Source organism: Bemisia tabaci, chromosome 8 (assembly GCF_918797505.1).
Source record: "Bemisia tabaci chromosome 8, PGI_BMITA_v3".
Classification (NCBI taxonomy): Eukaryota; Metazoa; Arthropoda; class Insecta; order Hemiptera; family Aleyrodidae; genus Bemisia; species Bemisia tabaci.
The window spans coordinates 33,849,752-33,868,444 of NC_092800.1; the positions used below are offsets into that span (position 1 = coordinate 33,849,752).

Sequence of the window (18,693 nt, forward strand, 5' to 3'; positions counted from 1 at the left end):
AACTCGAGGTTAAAACCATTAAACACAATTGTCATCTCCGGAACCTTGTTAAAAACCAAACCGGGAAACCCAAGTTTAAAACCACTGAAACCAAGTTTAAAACCACTGAAACCAGGTTTAAAACCAATGAAACCAGGTTTTAAACCACAAAACACATTTAGGAACCACCATATTTCAGTTTAAAACCCCAAAAACTGAGTCTAAAACCGATATAACCACATTCCAAACCGGAGAATCTCTGTTCAGAACCAGGAAACTCGAGGTTAAAACCATTAAACACAATTGTCATCTCCGGAACCTTGTTAAAAACCAAACCGGGAAACCCAAGTTTAAAACCACTGAAACCAAGTTTAAAACCACTGAAACCAGGTTTAAAACCAATGAAACCAGGTTTTAAACCACAAAACACATTTAGGAACCACCATATTTCAGTTTAAAACCCCAAAAACTGAGTCTAAAACCGATATAACCACATTCCAAACCGGAGAATCTCTGTTCAGAACCAGGAAACTCGAGGGTAAAACCCTTAAACACAATTGTCATCTCCGGAACCTTGTTAAAAACCAGAATAACCACATGGAAAACCGACAAACTCCAGTTCAGAACCGAGAATACCCCCTTTGGAACCACTTTAATCCAGTTTAATCTCCAAAAACCGGGTCAAGGAGGCAAAATAACCGCATTTGAAACCGAAGGAACCCTGATTCAAACCAGAAAAACCACAATTATAACCGGTAGAACTTTGTTCAAAACGAACTCAGTTTTGGGGTTTTAAATTGAAATATGGTGGTTCCTAAATGTGTTTTGTGGTTTAAAACCTGGTTTCATTGGTTTTAAACCTGGTTTCAGTGGTTTTAAACTTGGTTTCAGTGGTTTTAAACTTGGGTTTCCCGGTTTTCAATGTGGTTTTCCTGGTTTGAAACAGGGTTCCTTCGGTTTCAAATTTGGTTATTTTCAATGTGGTTATTCTGGTTTTTAACAAGGTTCCGGAGATGACAATTGTGTTTAAGGGTTTTACCCTCGAGTTTCCTGGTTCTGAACAGAGATTCTCCGGTTTGGAATGTGGTTATATCGGTTTTAGACTCAGTTTTTGGGGTTTTAAACTGAAATATGGTGGTTCCTAAATGTGTTTTGTGGTTTAAAACCTGGTTTCATTGGTTTTAAACCTGGTTTCAGTGGTTTTAAACTTGGTTTCAGTGGTTTTAAACTTGGGTTTCCCGGTTTGGTTTTTAACAAGGTTCCGGAGATGACAATTGTGTTTAATGGTTTTAACCTCGAGTTTCCTGGTTCTGAACAGAGATTCTCCGGTTTGGAATGTGGTTATATCGGTTTTAGACTCAGTTTTTGGGGTTTTAAACTGAAATATGGTGGTTCCTAAATGTGTTTTGTGGTTTAAAACCTGGTTTCATTGGTTTTAAACCTGGTTTCAGTGGTTTTAAACTTGGTTTCAGTGGTTTTAAACTTGGGTTTCCCGGTTTGGTTTTTAACAAGGTTCCGGAGATGACAATTGTGTTTAATGGTTTTAACCTCGAGTTTCCTGGTTCTGAACAGAGATTCTCCGGTTTGGAATGTGGTTATATCGGTTTTAGACTCAGTTTTTGGGGTTTTAAACTGAAATATGGTGGTTCCTAAATGTGTTTTGTGGTTTAAAACCTGGTTTCATTGGTTTTAAACCTGGTTTCAGTGGTTTTAAACTTGGGTTTCCCGATTCATGTAAAATTTGACCGGCTGCTGAACAATTGTACCGCGAGCCTCCTGTAGGACGATGCTGTTCCACTCCACCGCTCTCTCTGTCACTCTCATCCCTCCCAGATCTGATGTAAAGACTATTATTTGGATTCGTGTAACCTATAACATCTTCAATTGTACCTATCATTTTAATACGTTAATGAATGTAAATTTATAATTTTCGAGACTTTAATAATTTAATGAATGTAAGTTTATAATTTCACGACTTCAATACGTTAACGAATGTAAGTTTATAATTTTCAAGAATTTAAAATGTTTATTATTTACTTTTAGCTAAATCCATGTAATCTTTTTTGTTTCAGAAATAAAAATTGCAAACGGAACACTTTGTTTTTACGTTTATTTATCTGTTCAACTGGGTCGATATAAGGTTAGGGGTGGTGTCTAAAGCTCCAACACCGGTGGGTAGGAAATTATTTGTAGGAGTATTTTCACCGTTACGTTTCCGAAGATAGACTTGCTCGGTCGGTAGAAGCCCGGATTTCTAATCGAGTTCTTATCAGAACGGTCCGGGTTCGATTCTTAAGACGGGCGAGTCTATCTTTAAGTTTTTGAAATTTTATTCATGAATTTTAACGGCGTCTCGTCCATTAAGACACAAAAGTATATTTTCTCTTTTTTTTCATTTTATCTATCAAGCGTGCCAGTAGGGCTCGCTTTTTGAAATCACTCGGATGTACCATGGTACAGCACACCGATCAACCAATGCTATTCAACGGGCCGTCCAAATATTTTTTTCCTCGGACCCGTTTTCTTGTCTTCGAACCATTATACTGTCAAGCCCTGATGGTCTCTTACCAAAAAACCGAATGAACTGCTAATTGGGAACCCTTGAGAACATTTTCCTGTCAAAACCGTATTATTTCATTTGACAAAAACCTCATAGAAGCTTTCTTACGCTCGGAGGACTCAACTCTAGAACCTTCTTTCCCGCCAAAACTGTTTAGCCAATGAGCGTCTTGCACTGCAAGTGCAATCTGTGATGAGCCTCGTGACTCTTTATACCATGTACTAACCGTGGCCCCTGCAGAAATCCACTCAAACCACTGCAGTTATCTCCCGATATAGCTTTGGGTGTCAGGTTTCGAGCAAGGCAATAAAAGACGGCGAGGAGAGGGTCGCCTCGTCGAACCTATTATCTTCCACGCCCGATTAACCATTCACCGTGACGCCAGGATCCACCAAATTTTCACAAAAATTGTTTTCCGTCTATTTAGCGAGTTTTTCCTTACTTTCCGTTAAAGTACAAATAAAAAGAGACCTCATTTGTAAAAATCGGCCGAATAGGAGAGAAGTTACAGTTCGAAATCCAAAGAGATTAACTCAACGCGATTTTGATGCACGGCAGTTCGCCCAAATCACGGTCGTGCGAAATGCCGCATATCAGCTTAAAATCAAGATAATTGGACGGAATCTTTAAAATCAATTTACATTCAACGTTCATGAATCAATATTTTCTCCCAAATTTAGCAAAAAGTACCAATTGATGCAAATGACAAAACGTGAAAATAGTAGGTTTGTGTCCAACATTTTAGTTATTCGGCACGCTTTTCCAACATATTCATGTTGGATTTTTCTGCTTGTTTATTATTTGTATTTATTTTTTATTCATTTCCTATTTTCTTCATTTTTATTTATTTAGGAAAACCGTGAAATTACACCCGGGGGGCTGAACGGAGCGGCAACGTCGCAGAGATGAAGGAGTCACGAGGTGGCAACGTCGGGCAGGTTCGGAACTTGTTCCCGGTCGCTCGAAGGAAAAAAGACCCGAACAGGTTCAGACTTGTCCCGGCAGGCTCAGACTCGTTCGGACAGCGTTCGATCCGAGCGCGGCTCTGCGCCTTTGATGCACGTTTAAACCGGTGGCGTGGCGTGAATGATCGATTGTCGATATCTCGCCATTTGAAGCTATGGTAAAGAATCGATTAGTAAGGTGTTCGCTGCGAGCACCCTGATAATCGATCTTTTTTCATAGGTTTAAATGACAGATCAATCGATAAATCGCAAAGCACGCCACGCCACTGGACTTTAAACTTGGTCGCACCCTGAACGGCGGCCGGAGGAGGAGTTGACAGAAGAGGTAGGCGGAGGTAGTAGGCGAGGTGCGCGACCAACATAGGACGCCTCCCGTCCGTAAGGTATGCAACCCGCATTTCATAGGAGTCGTGAGGAATTCACATCACAAATTATCGCTGATCGTCGGCGAGGTGCGCGACCAACATAGGACGCCTCCCGTCCGTAAGGTATGCAACCCGCATATCTGCACCTTAGGTCGGCGAGGCACGCAACCCGCGACTGAAATGGACTTAGGTTAGGTTAGGTTAGGTTTGGTTCGGTTAGGTTAGGTTGGGTTGGGTTAGGTTAGGTTAGGTTAGGTTAGGTCACACGGCAACGCTGTACTTGGGTTAGGTCACACGGCAACACTGAACTTAGGTTAGGTTACATTTCGACATCTCAGGTGTTTGCAAATCGGCATTTCCACTCTACTCACAGGAAGCCATTTTTAAGGCCAGATATGAAAAGTACGTAGAAAAATACATATAGTACACACCCATAGAGGGTGACTAAGGTCGAAAAACATTCAAAAGAGCTGCCTTCAAGTATAAAAAGGCCGCTAAAATCAACATCTCGGTCAATTTTCACATCGTGGGAATCCAGGTACAACTATGATATTTTAGTATGTTGTATGGATAGATAAGAGCTGTTATCTGGTACAGTATGAAAAATGTACTCCACTTTCTTGAACCTTAGACGCGGCGATTTATCGATTTTTTGCCGTTTTCGACACTTTGGGACCAATTTTCTCGGAAATTTGGCAACATAGGAAAAAATTTTACTGAACATTTTTTATTCATTTTTTTACGTACTTTTCAAAAATGTACACAGTTTTTGGATTAAATTGAGTTTTGAATGTGTTAAATGGAAAAAAACCCCTAAAAATGGGTCAAAAATGGCAACAATGGGCCATAAGGCCCCTTAAAATTTATCGGAGGCCTTTAAAAAGGCCAGAAACGAAAAGTACGCAAAAAAATACATAAGAATCATGTGCTGGAAGAGTGATAACAGTCGAAAAAGTCGACGAAAATAATTGTTTTTCGATTCCAGGATTTTGGGTTTGAGGCGCTGCTGCGCCCTTGCATGGGCTCCGTTCGGTCTAATATTTGGCACAGAGTCTACCTAAAACTAGTACTTTGAAAATATGAAACATTTAGCAAAATCCAGGTGGGGCCGGAAAAGGCCCAAAACGCAACTCCTCCTTTATGAATAAAATCCTTTCGATTTTTCAGATATTTTTTTGCAATTTCACCTGAAGTTCCTGACAATTTTAAGGTGAGACATTCATAACTTTCCTCAAAAACTAAACATTTTATCGAAGGAAATTTTGCAACTCTCGAATGTCCATATGGCGTTCTTCGTTAGCACGGTAGTGAGGGAAGACGAAGCAGATTTCCTGAAGGAAACGGAGAGATTGTATACTTCTCGAGAATGAAAAAATTCAAAACATTTCTTGAGTACGATTCTCGATGACTCATCAGTACAAAATAGTACAAAGTAGGTACAATTTTGAAATAAATTACAATTTGGAATAAATATCTTGATTTTTGTAGGGATGGCATATGCAGTTATAGGACGTCAATTATCCGAATATTTTCATAAAGACACCGAGGATAAAACTGCAATCTCCAATTTTTTCGGAAAATTAAGTTAACAGGTTGAGGCCTTCCAGAATAATATCAAATATTTTAGGATTTATCATAGTATTATGAAGAGTCCATAAGTAACTTTTGAGGTAAACGCGCTTTCAAACACTCACGCAAATGCAATAAGTGCTTTCGCTAAAACAACAATCCCTGAATATTTTAAACCTCCAAAGGACAATTCGCTCGCTATTGAGTGTTATTATTTTCATTACAGAGGGGACAATTCTCTTTTTACCCCGTCCTCCACTTAATTGTTTTTTTTCCAGCACACCTTTTTCCAATAATCTCTATCAGCACCACCGTTTAAGCATCAATAAACCCTAACACAACACACATCCTACGCCTTTGTTCGCGCTCTGAACTCAGCCCCTCATTCAGTAGCGTGGGGTGAATTCCGATGTATCGATTGTTCTACCATTTATACCTATAGTAAAGAATCGATTATTAAGGTGTTCGCTGCAAACACCCTGTTTATCGATCGTTTGTTATAGGTTTCAATGGCATAACAGTCGATATATCGTAAAGCACGCCATGCCACTGCCCTCATTTTATCAAGTTCCTACGTTCGTGCTACGTTTTCAACCCCTTCTTCCCGGTGAGATAAACTTCCATTTCCATTCTCCGATAATGGTCTCTGTCTGAGGTCGAGCGCGGAGCTAATGAAGATGTAAAGAATTAAGCTCGAGAGAGGAGCAACGGTTCCAGGAATCCCCATTTGAAAAAATAGGGAATACGTTTTACCGTGCGATGGCCGAGGAATCTTTGGTGCTTTCATTCCGACAAATTGAGCGACATGGGTCCGGTTGCGCAAAAATCTCGATAAGTACATCAAAGAGATCTGGTATTCACAGCTAAACGCATAATTTGCTTCGTCTGTAAGTCTGCATCATTGGTTCTCGAACTCAAGAACACGTCATTTTCTTCTCCGTCATTAAATAACCAGCGGGTCCAGTGGCGTGGCGTGAATTACGATATATCGATTGTTATGCCATTTAAACCTATGGAAAAGGATCGATAGATAGGGTGTTCGCTGCCGAAGTTCAGGTCAGACCTATGAAACTTCAGTTCTTACATCTGAAGTACTTCAGTTCTTGCATCTCAAGTACTTCAGATGTGAGATCCAAAGTTTTTCGGATGTGACAACCGAAGTACTTCAGATGTAAGGACTGAAGTTTGATATGTTTCGTCCGAACCTCGACAGCTAGACCTAAGTGTTCAGATGCTCAATCTGAAAACTTCAGAGATCCATACGACCTAAACTTCGGGTCCCACGCACGAAGTTTTTTTTCTCCTTGTAGGAGCAATCTACTATTTTTCAAGAGGCAAATTAAATGTTTGGATACAGGCCATGGCGATGCTATGAACGGTGCGTATAGAGAGCGCTTCATCGCTACCGCTGCTTCCCGATTGCGTATTCAATCTGTCAAATTTTTTTGGCACCACGATAACACAGCCCCCTCAATTTTTAGGCGCCAAGGCCCGATTTTTAGCCGCACTTGGCGCAAGGCGCCCGGGGAAGGCAGAACACTGTTTGTCTATACATATATAAAGCCGCTTTTATAGCGCCGCCTCGCGCTCTGCGACGCCCAATCGCCATTGCCCCCTATCCTCCCAGAGATCATCAGGCAATTGGCACCTTCTGATCTCCTCCTACCCCTTGTCGCCAACCTTTCACAGGACGTCCACGCCGTCGCCTTCCGAGAGGAACCCAATCGAAGACCTGCTCGGGCAACCGATCATCTGCCATCCTTCGCACATGTCCATACCAGACCAACTGCTTGGACCTGATATCGTGCACCATGTCCTTCTCCACACCCATTATCTCGCGTACCTTTTCATTGCGGATACGCTCTCCTCTTGAGATGCCGGCAGATCTTCGCCAAAAGTCCATCTCATTTAAGAAAGAAGGCAGAGAATTTACCATTTAAGAAAGAAGGCAGAGAATTTACAATTCCTGTTCTTTTAGATAATCATAGTATTATCTAACGTTAACATATAAAATTAATGCAGTTTGTTAAGTTTTAGTTTTAAGCCACGTAGATAGATACAAGAAACACTTGTAGTAGTTACGATATATTTAAATAAAATTTCTTTAAAAAAAAAAAAAAAAAAAAAAAAAAAAAAAAGTCCATCTCGGTTGCCCTAAGCATGTCTTCAGTTCTTTTCTTGAGTTGCCAGACCTCACTCCCGTAAGTTACGATACTCTTCACGATGAAGTTGTAAATTTTTCTCTTGGCACTTTGTCTATTAATTTTAACATTCAACCCGGAGGAGATATACAGGGTGTTGTGCTTACCTGTCTGACACTCTCGTTAGGCCACGTTTCCTCGCAGTAGTAGCGGGAGCCGAGCTGCTTGTGGTGCATGTACCAGCCGTAGGGGAGCGTGACCAGGAGCGAGAAGATCCAGATCCCGATGATGATGCTCAGGCACGTGACGAGTTTCATCCGCGGTTTGAACGGGTAGATGATCACGAAGAACCGGTCGATCGCGATCGCCGTCAGGGTCAGCGTCGAAACGTAGACGCTCGTCCCTTGCGCGTAGGAGACCAGGTGGCATAGGGCTTGCCCGAACACCCAACGACCTGAAATCAAACGACGGACAGTTTTTAATTTGTGTCTCATATCGGCCAAAAAGGCAAAATGTACACTAGAAAAAAACACATTGGATCTAGAGTCCAGACTCGCGTTGATGACGGCGCAATGATACAACTATTCGTACTTGACGGATGGCCATGTTGCGTTTGCAAAATTGAAGGTGCTATGGCGCGATGCGTGAACTCCCAATGCTCCGCTCTATGCTGCTAATGAGGTGCCGCTGCTCAGATTATGGAGGAAAGTTTCAAAACGAAACCGGATTATGCTTCCCTATCTACGCTGCCGTGCTAAGGAAAAACGCCCTATACTAGAAAAAAAAACACACAGGATCTAGAGTCCAGGCTCTTGAAAACATTGACAAGAAAAAGGACTCTTGATTCAATCAGATTTAAGCTTAAATCAAAAGGAACTCCGCTCAAATTAAGAGGCTTAGTTCTTGATGTAAGCTTGAATCTGATTGAATCAAGAGTATTTTTTCTTGTCGGTGTTTTTAAGAGTCTGGACTCTAGATCCAATGGGTTTTTTTTTTTCCCCCAGTGTACCGCGTTCAGCAGAAAGGAACCAAGCCACATCAGTCATTGCCAACTTTAATTGAGCAATTCAAAATATTTACAAGAGAACGTTTGTGCACATTTCTTTGAAAATTTTGTGGAGTTTGCTTCGTACTATGTAGAAAATTTGCTGAAATTTGCAAAACAAAATCCGCTTAATTGTTTCCGTGTATAAAATTAAATTTCCCAATTTTTGGCAATAGCTAATGTGGCTTGGTTTCTTCCTGCTTAACGGGGTCCAAATGTGACTGTAGTAGATATTTACCACTGATTACGAAACTTACCTCTATTTTTCTTGATCAGCAGGCTATTTACTACGTTTTGGGATAAAAAACTACAATTTTGGCTTATCATAGAAACAACATTTACAAGTATAAGAATATTCCCTTCTGTATCGGATAGCGAAGTTTTTCTATACCTTGATTTTTTCCGCACCTTCGGAAAATTGAATTTCTTAAAAAGGGAAGTATTTCTCTAGCTGGAAAATGAGTTGTATGGAAAAATTTGTAGGGACAGAAGATATACAGATATCGTTTTTGGTATTTTTCAACTGTTTAGCAAATCAAGTACTTTTTCATATAATAGACACATGACAAAACTTAATTGACTATAATTAATTGTTGAAAATACGTGTAAATTGAAAAAAAAATAATAAAATTATTTTGACTGTCACCAGTCTTTTTTCTGCACATTGGACTTATCCTCGCGGACGAACCGTTATTCAGGATTGCGCAAAGAGGCGACGCATTGCTCTTTAATTACTCTCCTAAACGGCGAAAAGGAGATCTAATTTATCTCTGTGTTGCTTAATGGCAAATCTGTGAGCTGAGATTCCCCCGAAGACGCTGCGCGACGCGACACGATGCTGCAAAGAAAGGAATAATACATCTTGCGCGCACCGAGCACTTAGCCGGACCCGTTTCTGAGTAATTACTTCCCGGAAATTGGGAAAGTTAAAGTTTCGCAGCCGTCACCGACTCGACCCTAAGTGGTGCGCGCCTTTAATAAAACTACGCTCACACAGACAGTTGGCGACGAGATATTTGCCGCACAGCCGCGCACTTGGGTGCAATTATATTGATCTTGCCTCTTTTCACTATTGCGGTGATATATACGTCATCAAGAGATATGACAACGGACAGCAGGCCTCCCGTCTCCCGGATGATTATCCGGAATCGAGAGATTTCTCTCTCCCCGGATATTATACCGGAAGATTTGCAAATCGGGAATTTTTCCGGGAGATTTGCAAATCGAGAATTTCCGGGAAGATTTGCAAATCGGGAATTTTTCCGGGAGATTTGCAAATCGAGAATTTCCGGGAAGATTTGCAAATCGGGAATTTTTCCGGGAGATTTGCAAATCGAGAATTTCCCGGAAGATTTGCAAATCGAGAATTTTCCCGACAGATGTGCAAATCGAGAATTTTTCCGGAAGTTCTGCAAATTGAGAATTTTTCCGGAAGTTTTGCAAATCGAGAATTTTTCCGGAAGAATTCGGATATTTTCCCGGGAAATTTAGTTTTGAATTGCGGGAAGCCTGACGGACAGGTTATAAATGGACGTATTTCTATCAAACAGAACTAAGTGCATTAAGACATGAGCCCCGAAACCCATAAGAATACATGCATAACAGGGCTCACGTCATAATGCACATAGATCCGTTTGACAGACATACATCCAAATCATTGCACTCGGTCGCGCTTTTCTGCAGCGTGACCAAGTTCGTGTCGCTCTCTGTCCGTGGTAACGTGGCTTCAGGTAATCCTGGCGGCGCGGTCTTAAGATTACTTTGACGCCACAAAAAAGAAGTTCACACCTCGAACTTAGTCTGAACTTTTCTCGCGCCCTTTGTGCCAGCATTTTGCGGGTGGAGGGCACAAAAAATGGAAGTATTCATGCTGAAAGGGACTTGGTTCAAATAGATTAAATTAAAGAAAGCTACGAGAGATGCAAATCTTAAGCACATAGTTTCTATTTTAAATTTAATTTCTTAATGGTTTTTTTTTCGCCTAAATACATCTAAATGTCAAGATAAAGGACCCTATGAGACGTCTCAAAGCAGGGTAAACCAAAGCCCAAAGTAGGAAGAATGATGAAGAAAACCTTGGAATGTTCCTGGCTCGTTGAAATGTAAGGCATTTATGGGAATTTCTTTGTTTCAGGAAGGCATACCTGTAAAGTTTCAAACCAGAATGTAATTCAGTTTTCAGTTGAAAGATTCACTTCAGGACATCAAGCAACTATATAATAAAGTTACATTCAACTTGATCAAGACAGACCATGCTGATTTCCAAGATCTGATAAAATTTTATCAAAATTTGAAATATGTATCAAAATTGATCAGACAACTTTACAGTAAAATGTTTTTCAGCAAATTGAAGCAAACATTATCAATATTTGATTGAACGGCCCGAAAAGTTCAATGAGAATCATTGATGTTAATTAATGAAAATTAACCGATCGATAAATAACCTCACGAGGTAAGGATTTATCGATTGAGAACAGTGAATGAAACGATGGCAAAAATTTGATACCTACAGAACCAGCATAATGGATACATGTAGCAATGTAGCATGAGGAACCTACTAGAAATAACCTTCTTCATAATTATCTGAAAAATCTGTCAGAATGGCAAATATTTTCTGCTTCCCACCCAAAAATTGTTGATTTGAAAAGAAAATAAGTTTGCAAACTTTAATACCGTACTTATATTGAGTATTCTTAAAAGAAAAAAAGAAGTTGCACAATTTTGAAGACACTGTATTCGCACCTGTTTCTTTTTGCTAAATGCGCTCCAGAGCGGTTACGAAACTTAATTGATGATCTCCCATTCTCTTCTCCACTCCCTTCCTGCTCCACCACACCATCTCTTTTCCTCCTCTTCTGCTCCAGATGTCTTCAGATTTCTGATGCGATTTCATCTGACACTCGTTAGGAGTGTTGGACTGTTGCACATACGTGGTTTTTCAAAATTTCCCTTAAAAGTAAGAGTCTCATGCTCAACTCAATTTAAGTCTGGGAAGCCGTGGTCTACGAAACTGTCATGCTAATTGGAGATGTTGCATGTGTGAGGGATTTGCGATTTGACCATTGATTCTTATGTAAAAGTTCGCGAGAAACACGATGGCGCCACTGGTTTTCTCTGAAATCAACTCCCAAGCTCAAAAAAAAGCTCTCAAGTTGAGGCCAAAATGGAGGGGATATCCCACGCCATCCTGAGAGTCCACGTCTACATCAAGACAAACTCTCCATGCAAAGATAGAGAGCAAATACATTGACAGGGCTGCCACTTTATTTGGGTACTCCAAAACTGAAAACACGGCAAACCAGCTAATGTATTTGCTCCCTATCTTTGCATGGAGAGTTTGTCTTGATGTAGAGGTGGACTCTGAGGATAACGTAGAATATCTCCTCCATTTTGGCCTTAACTTGAGAGCTTTTTTTGAGCTTGGGAGTTGATTTCAGAGAAAACCAGTGGCACCATCATATTTCTCGCAAACTTTTACATAAGAATCAATGGTCAAATCGCAAATCCCTCACACATGCAACATCTCCATTCTAGAGGAAACCAGGGGGTTCAGCACCTTGACCGCCTCGCGGTCCAACCGCCCGAAGCGCTTCGTGCTCCTTGAGCGTTATGCGATACTCTTAAGATTTAATATTATAGAATACAATAAAGACCAAAATTGTGCTACAGGCACATGTTTCCCCCCGATTCAGACAACAAAATAAAGATTTCAGCTTTGATTCCATATTTTTTAACCCGCGCATAGCTCGCTACGATAATTCGAGAACACAGACCTAACGATAGAAATGAAGTTCCAGGGTGTAGATAGGAATCCTGAGAAGCAAGCGGGATTTTTCTTTGAAACGCCTGCACGGACCCCGCTCGAAGTCGCTCCCAGGCTGAGAAGAAGGCACTTTAACAGAGCCATAACAATGAAAGTATAACTCGATCCTCAGAATCGTCCACGGCCTTAAACCGTGGTTGCCGGTACGTTCACGCTCCTCGATTCACTAGCCAATCAAATCGATTTATCACGGAAAAATGGGGCTGTTGCACACCAGAGATACAGCCAATCGAGTTGAATTTGTAAACGTAGAGTAGTACAAACACGCTAAGCACTTCATTCGAAACGTCAATAATCCACTCCTTTACGCACGATTAGCGTGGTGCGTATCCCTTATTTTCGAGGAACCTGTCATAAAAATGCCCCTTTTTAAGGGATACACAGGGATTTCGTTCAAACGTGGCCTGAGCGAAATCTTATGATGAGACAATCCTCCACTGAAAGTTCAGCTTAAGTTCAAAGCTCGTTTTGAAAATACAGCGTTGTGAAGTTTACATTTTACCATTGGAAAATGATAATATTTTGATGTTCTCAGTTTAAAAAAAACAAAAAAACAAACTTGAGTTGATAATGAATGCAGCTAATTACTTCTTTTATGCTGAACATAAAAAATCGAGCGATTTTGCCGTCTACAAACCTACTTTAATCCGTCTACAAACCTGCTTTAATCCGTCTAAAAAAACAGGAATCGAATCTCCATGAGTGGATTTGGTTCAGTTTTGACTTATTGCCCACCTCCGTTACAACGAAACGAAATGCCCTCGAGGCGACGGTGCGCCTACAAAAGGTTTTCATGTTGGCAACAATGACGAACACATCCGAAATTCTCGATTCGAGAGGCTTTTCGCGAGTGGATTTGGTCGAAGTGTTTAACTTACAGTTAACCTTCTTTACAACGGAACGAAATTCCCTCCGGGCGAAGGTGCGTTTACAACATTTGGTTTTCATACTGGTAGCAATGACGACCACCTCCAAAATTCTCGACCCACCTCCCGAGGTGGGTTGAAAAGTGGATGGATGCAAACGTTGTCCAAAATTCATCAAGCAACTGAGTTCAGTTCCTGACTCCAGCGAAGCATTTTTCTCCTTTGGGTTGTAAACCTGCCGTCATTCAGCCTTCAGTCATCCTAACTAATTTTGCAAAAACTTGACTAGCAAAGTTTCTTTTGTCATCCTTTCTCCGTCAATTGCTTGCTTGTAGTTGTAACATCATAAGATTGAATATATTGCATTTGCTGTTTTTTTTTGCTTGTAGCTCAATGCATCATCCTCCCTCCTTAATCTTGGCCAACTTGGTTCGATATTGGAATCTGAAGATTGGTAGTGACATTTTGTGCGGTAGAAGATTGTCTGCCCTTTGGGCCCTAAGCCCTCCATGAAACGATCGGTCCATACTCTCCCTACACAAGTAATTCAGTTGTATCTTTAGTGAGGAAAATAAATATTCTGGCAACACTGTCGCTACTGATAATCACGGGGAGGATTCTTTCCGACTGCGATATTTTCGCAATAATAATAAATGCGAGTGCTGTGCGGAGCTCTCGATCTCCCTCTCCCTCTCTGCCGTGCTAAGGAAAAACGCCGTATGAACCTCTAGGCGTTGCCAAATTTCCTTCGGAAAAACCGAATTTAATGGGAAATTTGTGAATATTTCTTCTCAAAATTTTCGAACAATTTTGTACGCAATTTAATCTAAAATGTCTGAAAATTTCAAAGAAAAATAAGCACAACTTTCCTCATGAATACATATTTCATTTGGGGAAATTTGGCAACTCTCGAATGTTCATACGGTGTTTTTCCTTAGCACGGTAGCTCTGGTCCGGTATGACTGCCACTGCGGAATACTTGAAATCGTCGATATGATTTCGCGGAAAAGTCCGGTGCGTAATGAACTGTTCACGGTTGGAGTGTTCCGGAAAAATGAACTCGTTCCGAGTCCCACCGAGTCCAGATTCAGACGTGCACGCCCTTCATTAGAGTAACATACTTGGACGTATTTCTGCCAAACGGAAATATGCGCAAAATGACATGAACCCTGTTATGCATTTATTCTCATGGGTCTCGCGGCTCATTTCTGAATGCACGTAGTTCCGTTTAGCAGAAATAAGTCCATTAAAGTAACATATTTTTGCTTTTAAGGGTCGGGTTCATACGTTTGAATATTGCTACTCCGGGAAAAACTGTTAATTTGGCTCTGTGTTACGGGGAAGCTCCAAAGAGGCTGTGCATACCGTGTGTTGCATTCCGGGATTGTAAGGGGTTGGGCCGGCTGGCGGGTGTGTCTGGTGGAATGCATGTGAATTCAAGGAAGGCGAGTCGGGAAAATTACAAAAAAAACACAGTTTTCTTTGTGCTATTCAGAAATATTCCATAATACATTCTGCCGTGCAAACTAAGAACGCCGTATGAGCCACAAGGTGTTGCCAAATTTCCTCCGACACATCACAAATTTCTGAGAATTTTGAGGATATTTTTCTTCCAACTCTCAAAGGATTTCCTTCGTAATTTAATCTGAAATGTCTGAAAATATAAAGAAAAACATTCATAAGTTTCTTCAAGAATAAATATTTTCTAAGAGGAAATTTGGCAACATTCGAATGCTCGTGAGGCGTTTTTACTTAAAACGGCAGTGTAAGGGAGCCTTTTCGTGGAACGAAAGTGGATTTAAGGAATTTAAGACGGAAAAATGAAAAAAGTTTTCTTTGTATTCATTAGAAATATCCCGTACCTACATAGTTTATATTTCCTCCATTGAACTTTTTTTAAACGAGAAAATGAGTATCGTTGTTTTACAAGCGAATGAACATAACTTTGTCCCAAAGCTGGGAGGTTCAAATGGACGGTTCAATTTTTTTTTATACGAGAGCGTTAGCGATTTTTGCCCAAGTTTTGCTGATTTGTGAGGATACTCGGAAGATAATTTATCGAACATTTTTTAGTTAATGCCTAACCGATTCCTGTTGAAAATACAATTTAAAAGTGGAAATTATGAAACGTTGAAATGCGGTTATACGCTTTCGTCCCAGAAAAGAAGGTATGACCGTGTATGGAAAATGGCGCTAGTTCTTTAAAGACTTGAAATCAAGTTGTTAATATCGGAGCAGAGATGTCTAGTCTGCAAACATTTTAGGACGAAAATGCTGCAAACCGAAGTTGCGCTGGTTTGAAGTTTGCGGATCAGAAATGTAATTTCAAGATGAATGTTTCAAATTTTTGTTTACGATATTCAAAGCACAAAGTTACTGTGCGATGATAAAACTTTACACCGTTGTTTGACACAAAAATTATCAAAACCACTCACGACTTACTTCTCAGGGTGCGAGGGTAGTTTTCCTTCGAAATTCCAAAATCTGATTTTTTTACCCTGGAAAAGACATCATCATAGGGGTAAGTTTGCCTGCGTTAAATGAGGTTCTTTATTTCGTAGACGGTCACAAATGAGTCAGTGAATTCGAAAACACACCAACTCGGAAAAAAAATTGTTCAGGAAACACCTAAAACTGCGTAGCGGGCGAAGAAGTTAGTTTAAGAAAAACCTTTTGGGTGGCAAAGGACAAGTACTTAGAGACTTTGTAAAGCACCAAGTTGAAATCGATACACCATGTTTGATGGCAGAGAATTAAGCGTTTAAAAATTTCCGAATTGGTATGTTTTCGTTCTCACCGACTTTCAGATACTGATTTTTCATAGTCTACCCAGAAAAACGTACACTTTTCGACCTGAATAATGTTTGAATATTTATATAACTTGTTGGTACAAGGTACATTGAACCGAAAAAAGAAAACCGCAAGATCGGATGGTCACCCGATTCCCTTGAAATGGCCAAAAATTGGTATTTCCAATGAAATAATTCGAATTTTCCCTTTTCCCGTCGCTGTTGTGAGCACTTCCGATTGCAATTTCGAAATTTCCTTTTGCGTTCAGATGCTTCTATCCACGAGTGTTACTAAACCGTAAAAAGTGAAAATCGAAAAAAACCTGAGTTGGTGTGTTTCCGAACTCACTGATTCAAATACGAAAGTAAGTGAAATTCGAAGGAGTCGCATCGATAACTATTCAAACTCTGCGGAAGTGTTTTTGCCTACATCAGAAAATGAAGGAAACTTGCTGCGCGACATTAAATTCCTATCTCGTGCACAGCGAACGTGCCGGTATAAAATGCTTGCTTGAGATACCTTAGTCTTTCCATTCTTTTGTTCCTTCTTCATTTCGCAGAATCGCCAAAAATCATATTTTTCAAGTAGCTTGTCAACGATGAAAATATTCATGAGAGCTCGTTCTAAATTAATAAGGTGTTTGAAGGAAAACCATTCATTGTGAACAAGACAGACTGAACTTGTTTCGAAGATTTTATCATGAATGTACACGCTACTTAATTCTAAGATTCCTCCCCTTGTTGTCACGGGAACGGAGTTCCCCATGATATTAGAATCGTTCCGTTGCTTTCGCTATGGGATTCCCTATACCTCTGCGACCTTGAGCGTTTCGCCCAGTCTCCGATTTTTGGTTGATTTTCCGATGTATCAAAAACCGTTGTATTTTTTAGCCAATCATGTCTCTACGTCAAGTTGTGTTGATTGCTAAAATTCGCTTTCAGCGAGTTTTTTTCCACCTTGAGATGTCGTGTCTGACTGGTAAATCTGCGCAGAACCACGAAGTTCCGTTTTTAGGCAAATTCTTTTTTTTGGGAGGTTCTGATTGGTTATTTTTCGCCATCAGTTTTCTGTTCGTTGGTGCAAAAGATCGCCTACCTCGGTGTTCTTGAGAAGCCGCCATTATCCCACCTCAAATTTGAAAAATAGAAGTAAAGAAATAATAACCATCGTACAAGGTGGAAAATTGTTCTGGAGGACTCGTTACGGATAAAGAAGTCAAAATCAGAGCTCGATTGATTGATTTAATTCATGGATACGCAAATATTGCCTTAGCTCAACTGCCGCGATCGGAATGCGTGCTGGCATGAACCTCGAGACGCATTAAAACAGTGCGAACCATGGCTCCTACAGCAATGCGCATCCCAAAAGCAGTCAAGGTCTCTTGTGATAAGTCCCGCCCATTGCCCGAGTCTTTTCAATGCTATTTTTACTCCCGCTCACGTGGTTCCGTCATAGCCTAGTTGACTAAACCGCCTCGTATTCGTGAATAGGTGCGGGCACCCGGCGATCGGGAGTTCGATACCCGACGATGGGAACTACTTTTCAATGGTTGTATTGAATGTTTTAGACTAATCATCAAAAAATAATTAATAGTAGATGATAAATGTACGAACATTTTCTCGTGAGTTAATATGTTAAACAAAAATACTGGAATATACCTCCTTCATATAATCAGCCACATGTTCCCCCAAATTAATGACGTTATTTTCTTTTTTCAATAAAGTTAATTTGCATTCAACGTTCGTAAGTTAAGCAAAAAGTACCTATTGATACAAATAGAAAGACATGAAAATAGTATGTCTAACATTTCAGTTGTTTTTTTTTTTTATTTATTTTTTGTTTTTTTGTTTTTTTAATAAAACAAATTGACTGGGACTAGAATCATCGTATCTCTGAAGACAAAAGCTAAGTTTTTTGATACAGACATACTAATATATTCATCCTTTATATAATCAGGGAGATGTTGACCCAAATATTGATGTATATTTTCTCTGTTCGCCCAAATTAATGATGGTATTTTCTTTTTTCAATAAAATTAATTTACATTCCACGTTCTTAAAGCAATATTTTCTCCAAAATTCAGCAAAAAATAACAATTTATACCTACGCAAAAAGTAAATAAATAAATAAAGCAATGACATGAAAGTAGTGTAGGTAGTACACATCTAACATTTCGGTTACATCTATTTGAATGAAAAAAATGGCAACTTAGGAAGCACATAGGTCACTTATCGACGGTGAAACTACCAAACCACGTATCTCGGTTTGCGACGTCGCAGACATTCTGTCATACTTTATTTTTTAAATGAAAAGCTACTTAACGTCCAGTCTTGAAAATTTCCGTGATTTTTCCTCTTCGTGCGGAGAAAATTCTGTGAAAATTTCAAGGAATGATATTGATTGGTCTACTTCAAAAAAATAAAATGTGAGCGGAGATTTTTAAACACCGCAAACGAGATACGTGGTTTGGTAGTTTCACCGTCGTTATGATGCGTATTCGGGCATATGCGTAGAGTAAAAATATCATACTTTACGCCGAAAAAACGAAACTGAAAGTTAAATGCGTTAACTTCCAAAAACCATACATAAT

General features: G+C 40.0%; 1 protein-coding gene across 7 annotated transcripts in view; it reads right to left on the minus strand.

The window, feature by feature from the left end:
- Positions 1–18,693, minus strand: part of LOC109030233 (prolactin-releasing peptide receptor) — a 384,812-nt gene that overhangs the window by 124,352 nt on the left and 241,767 nt on the right. For all 7 annotated transcript variants that reach the window (XM_019041087.2, XM_019041086.2, XM_072303433.1 and 4 more), the window contains one exon: positions 7,747–8,033. In XM_019041087.2, coding sequence (XP_018896632.1) covers positions 7,747–8,033 — 287 coding nt within the window. The remainder of the gene's footprint in view (positions 1–7,746; positions 8,034–18,693) is intronic.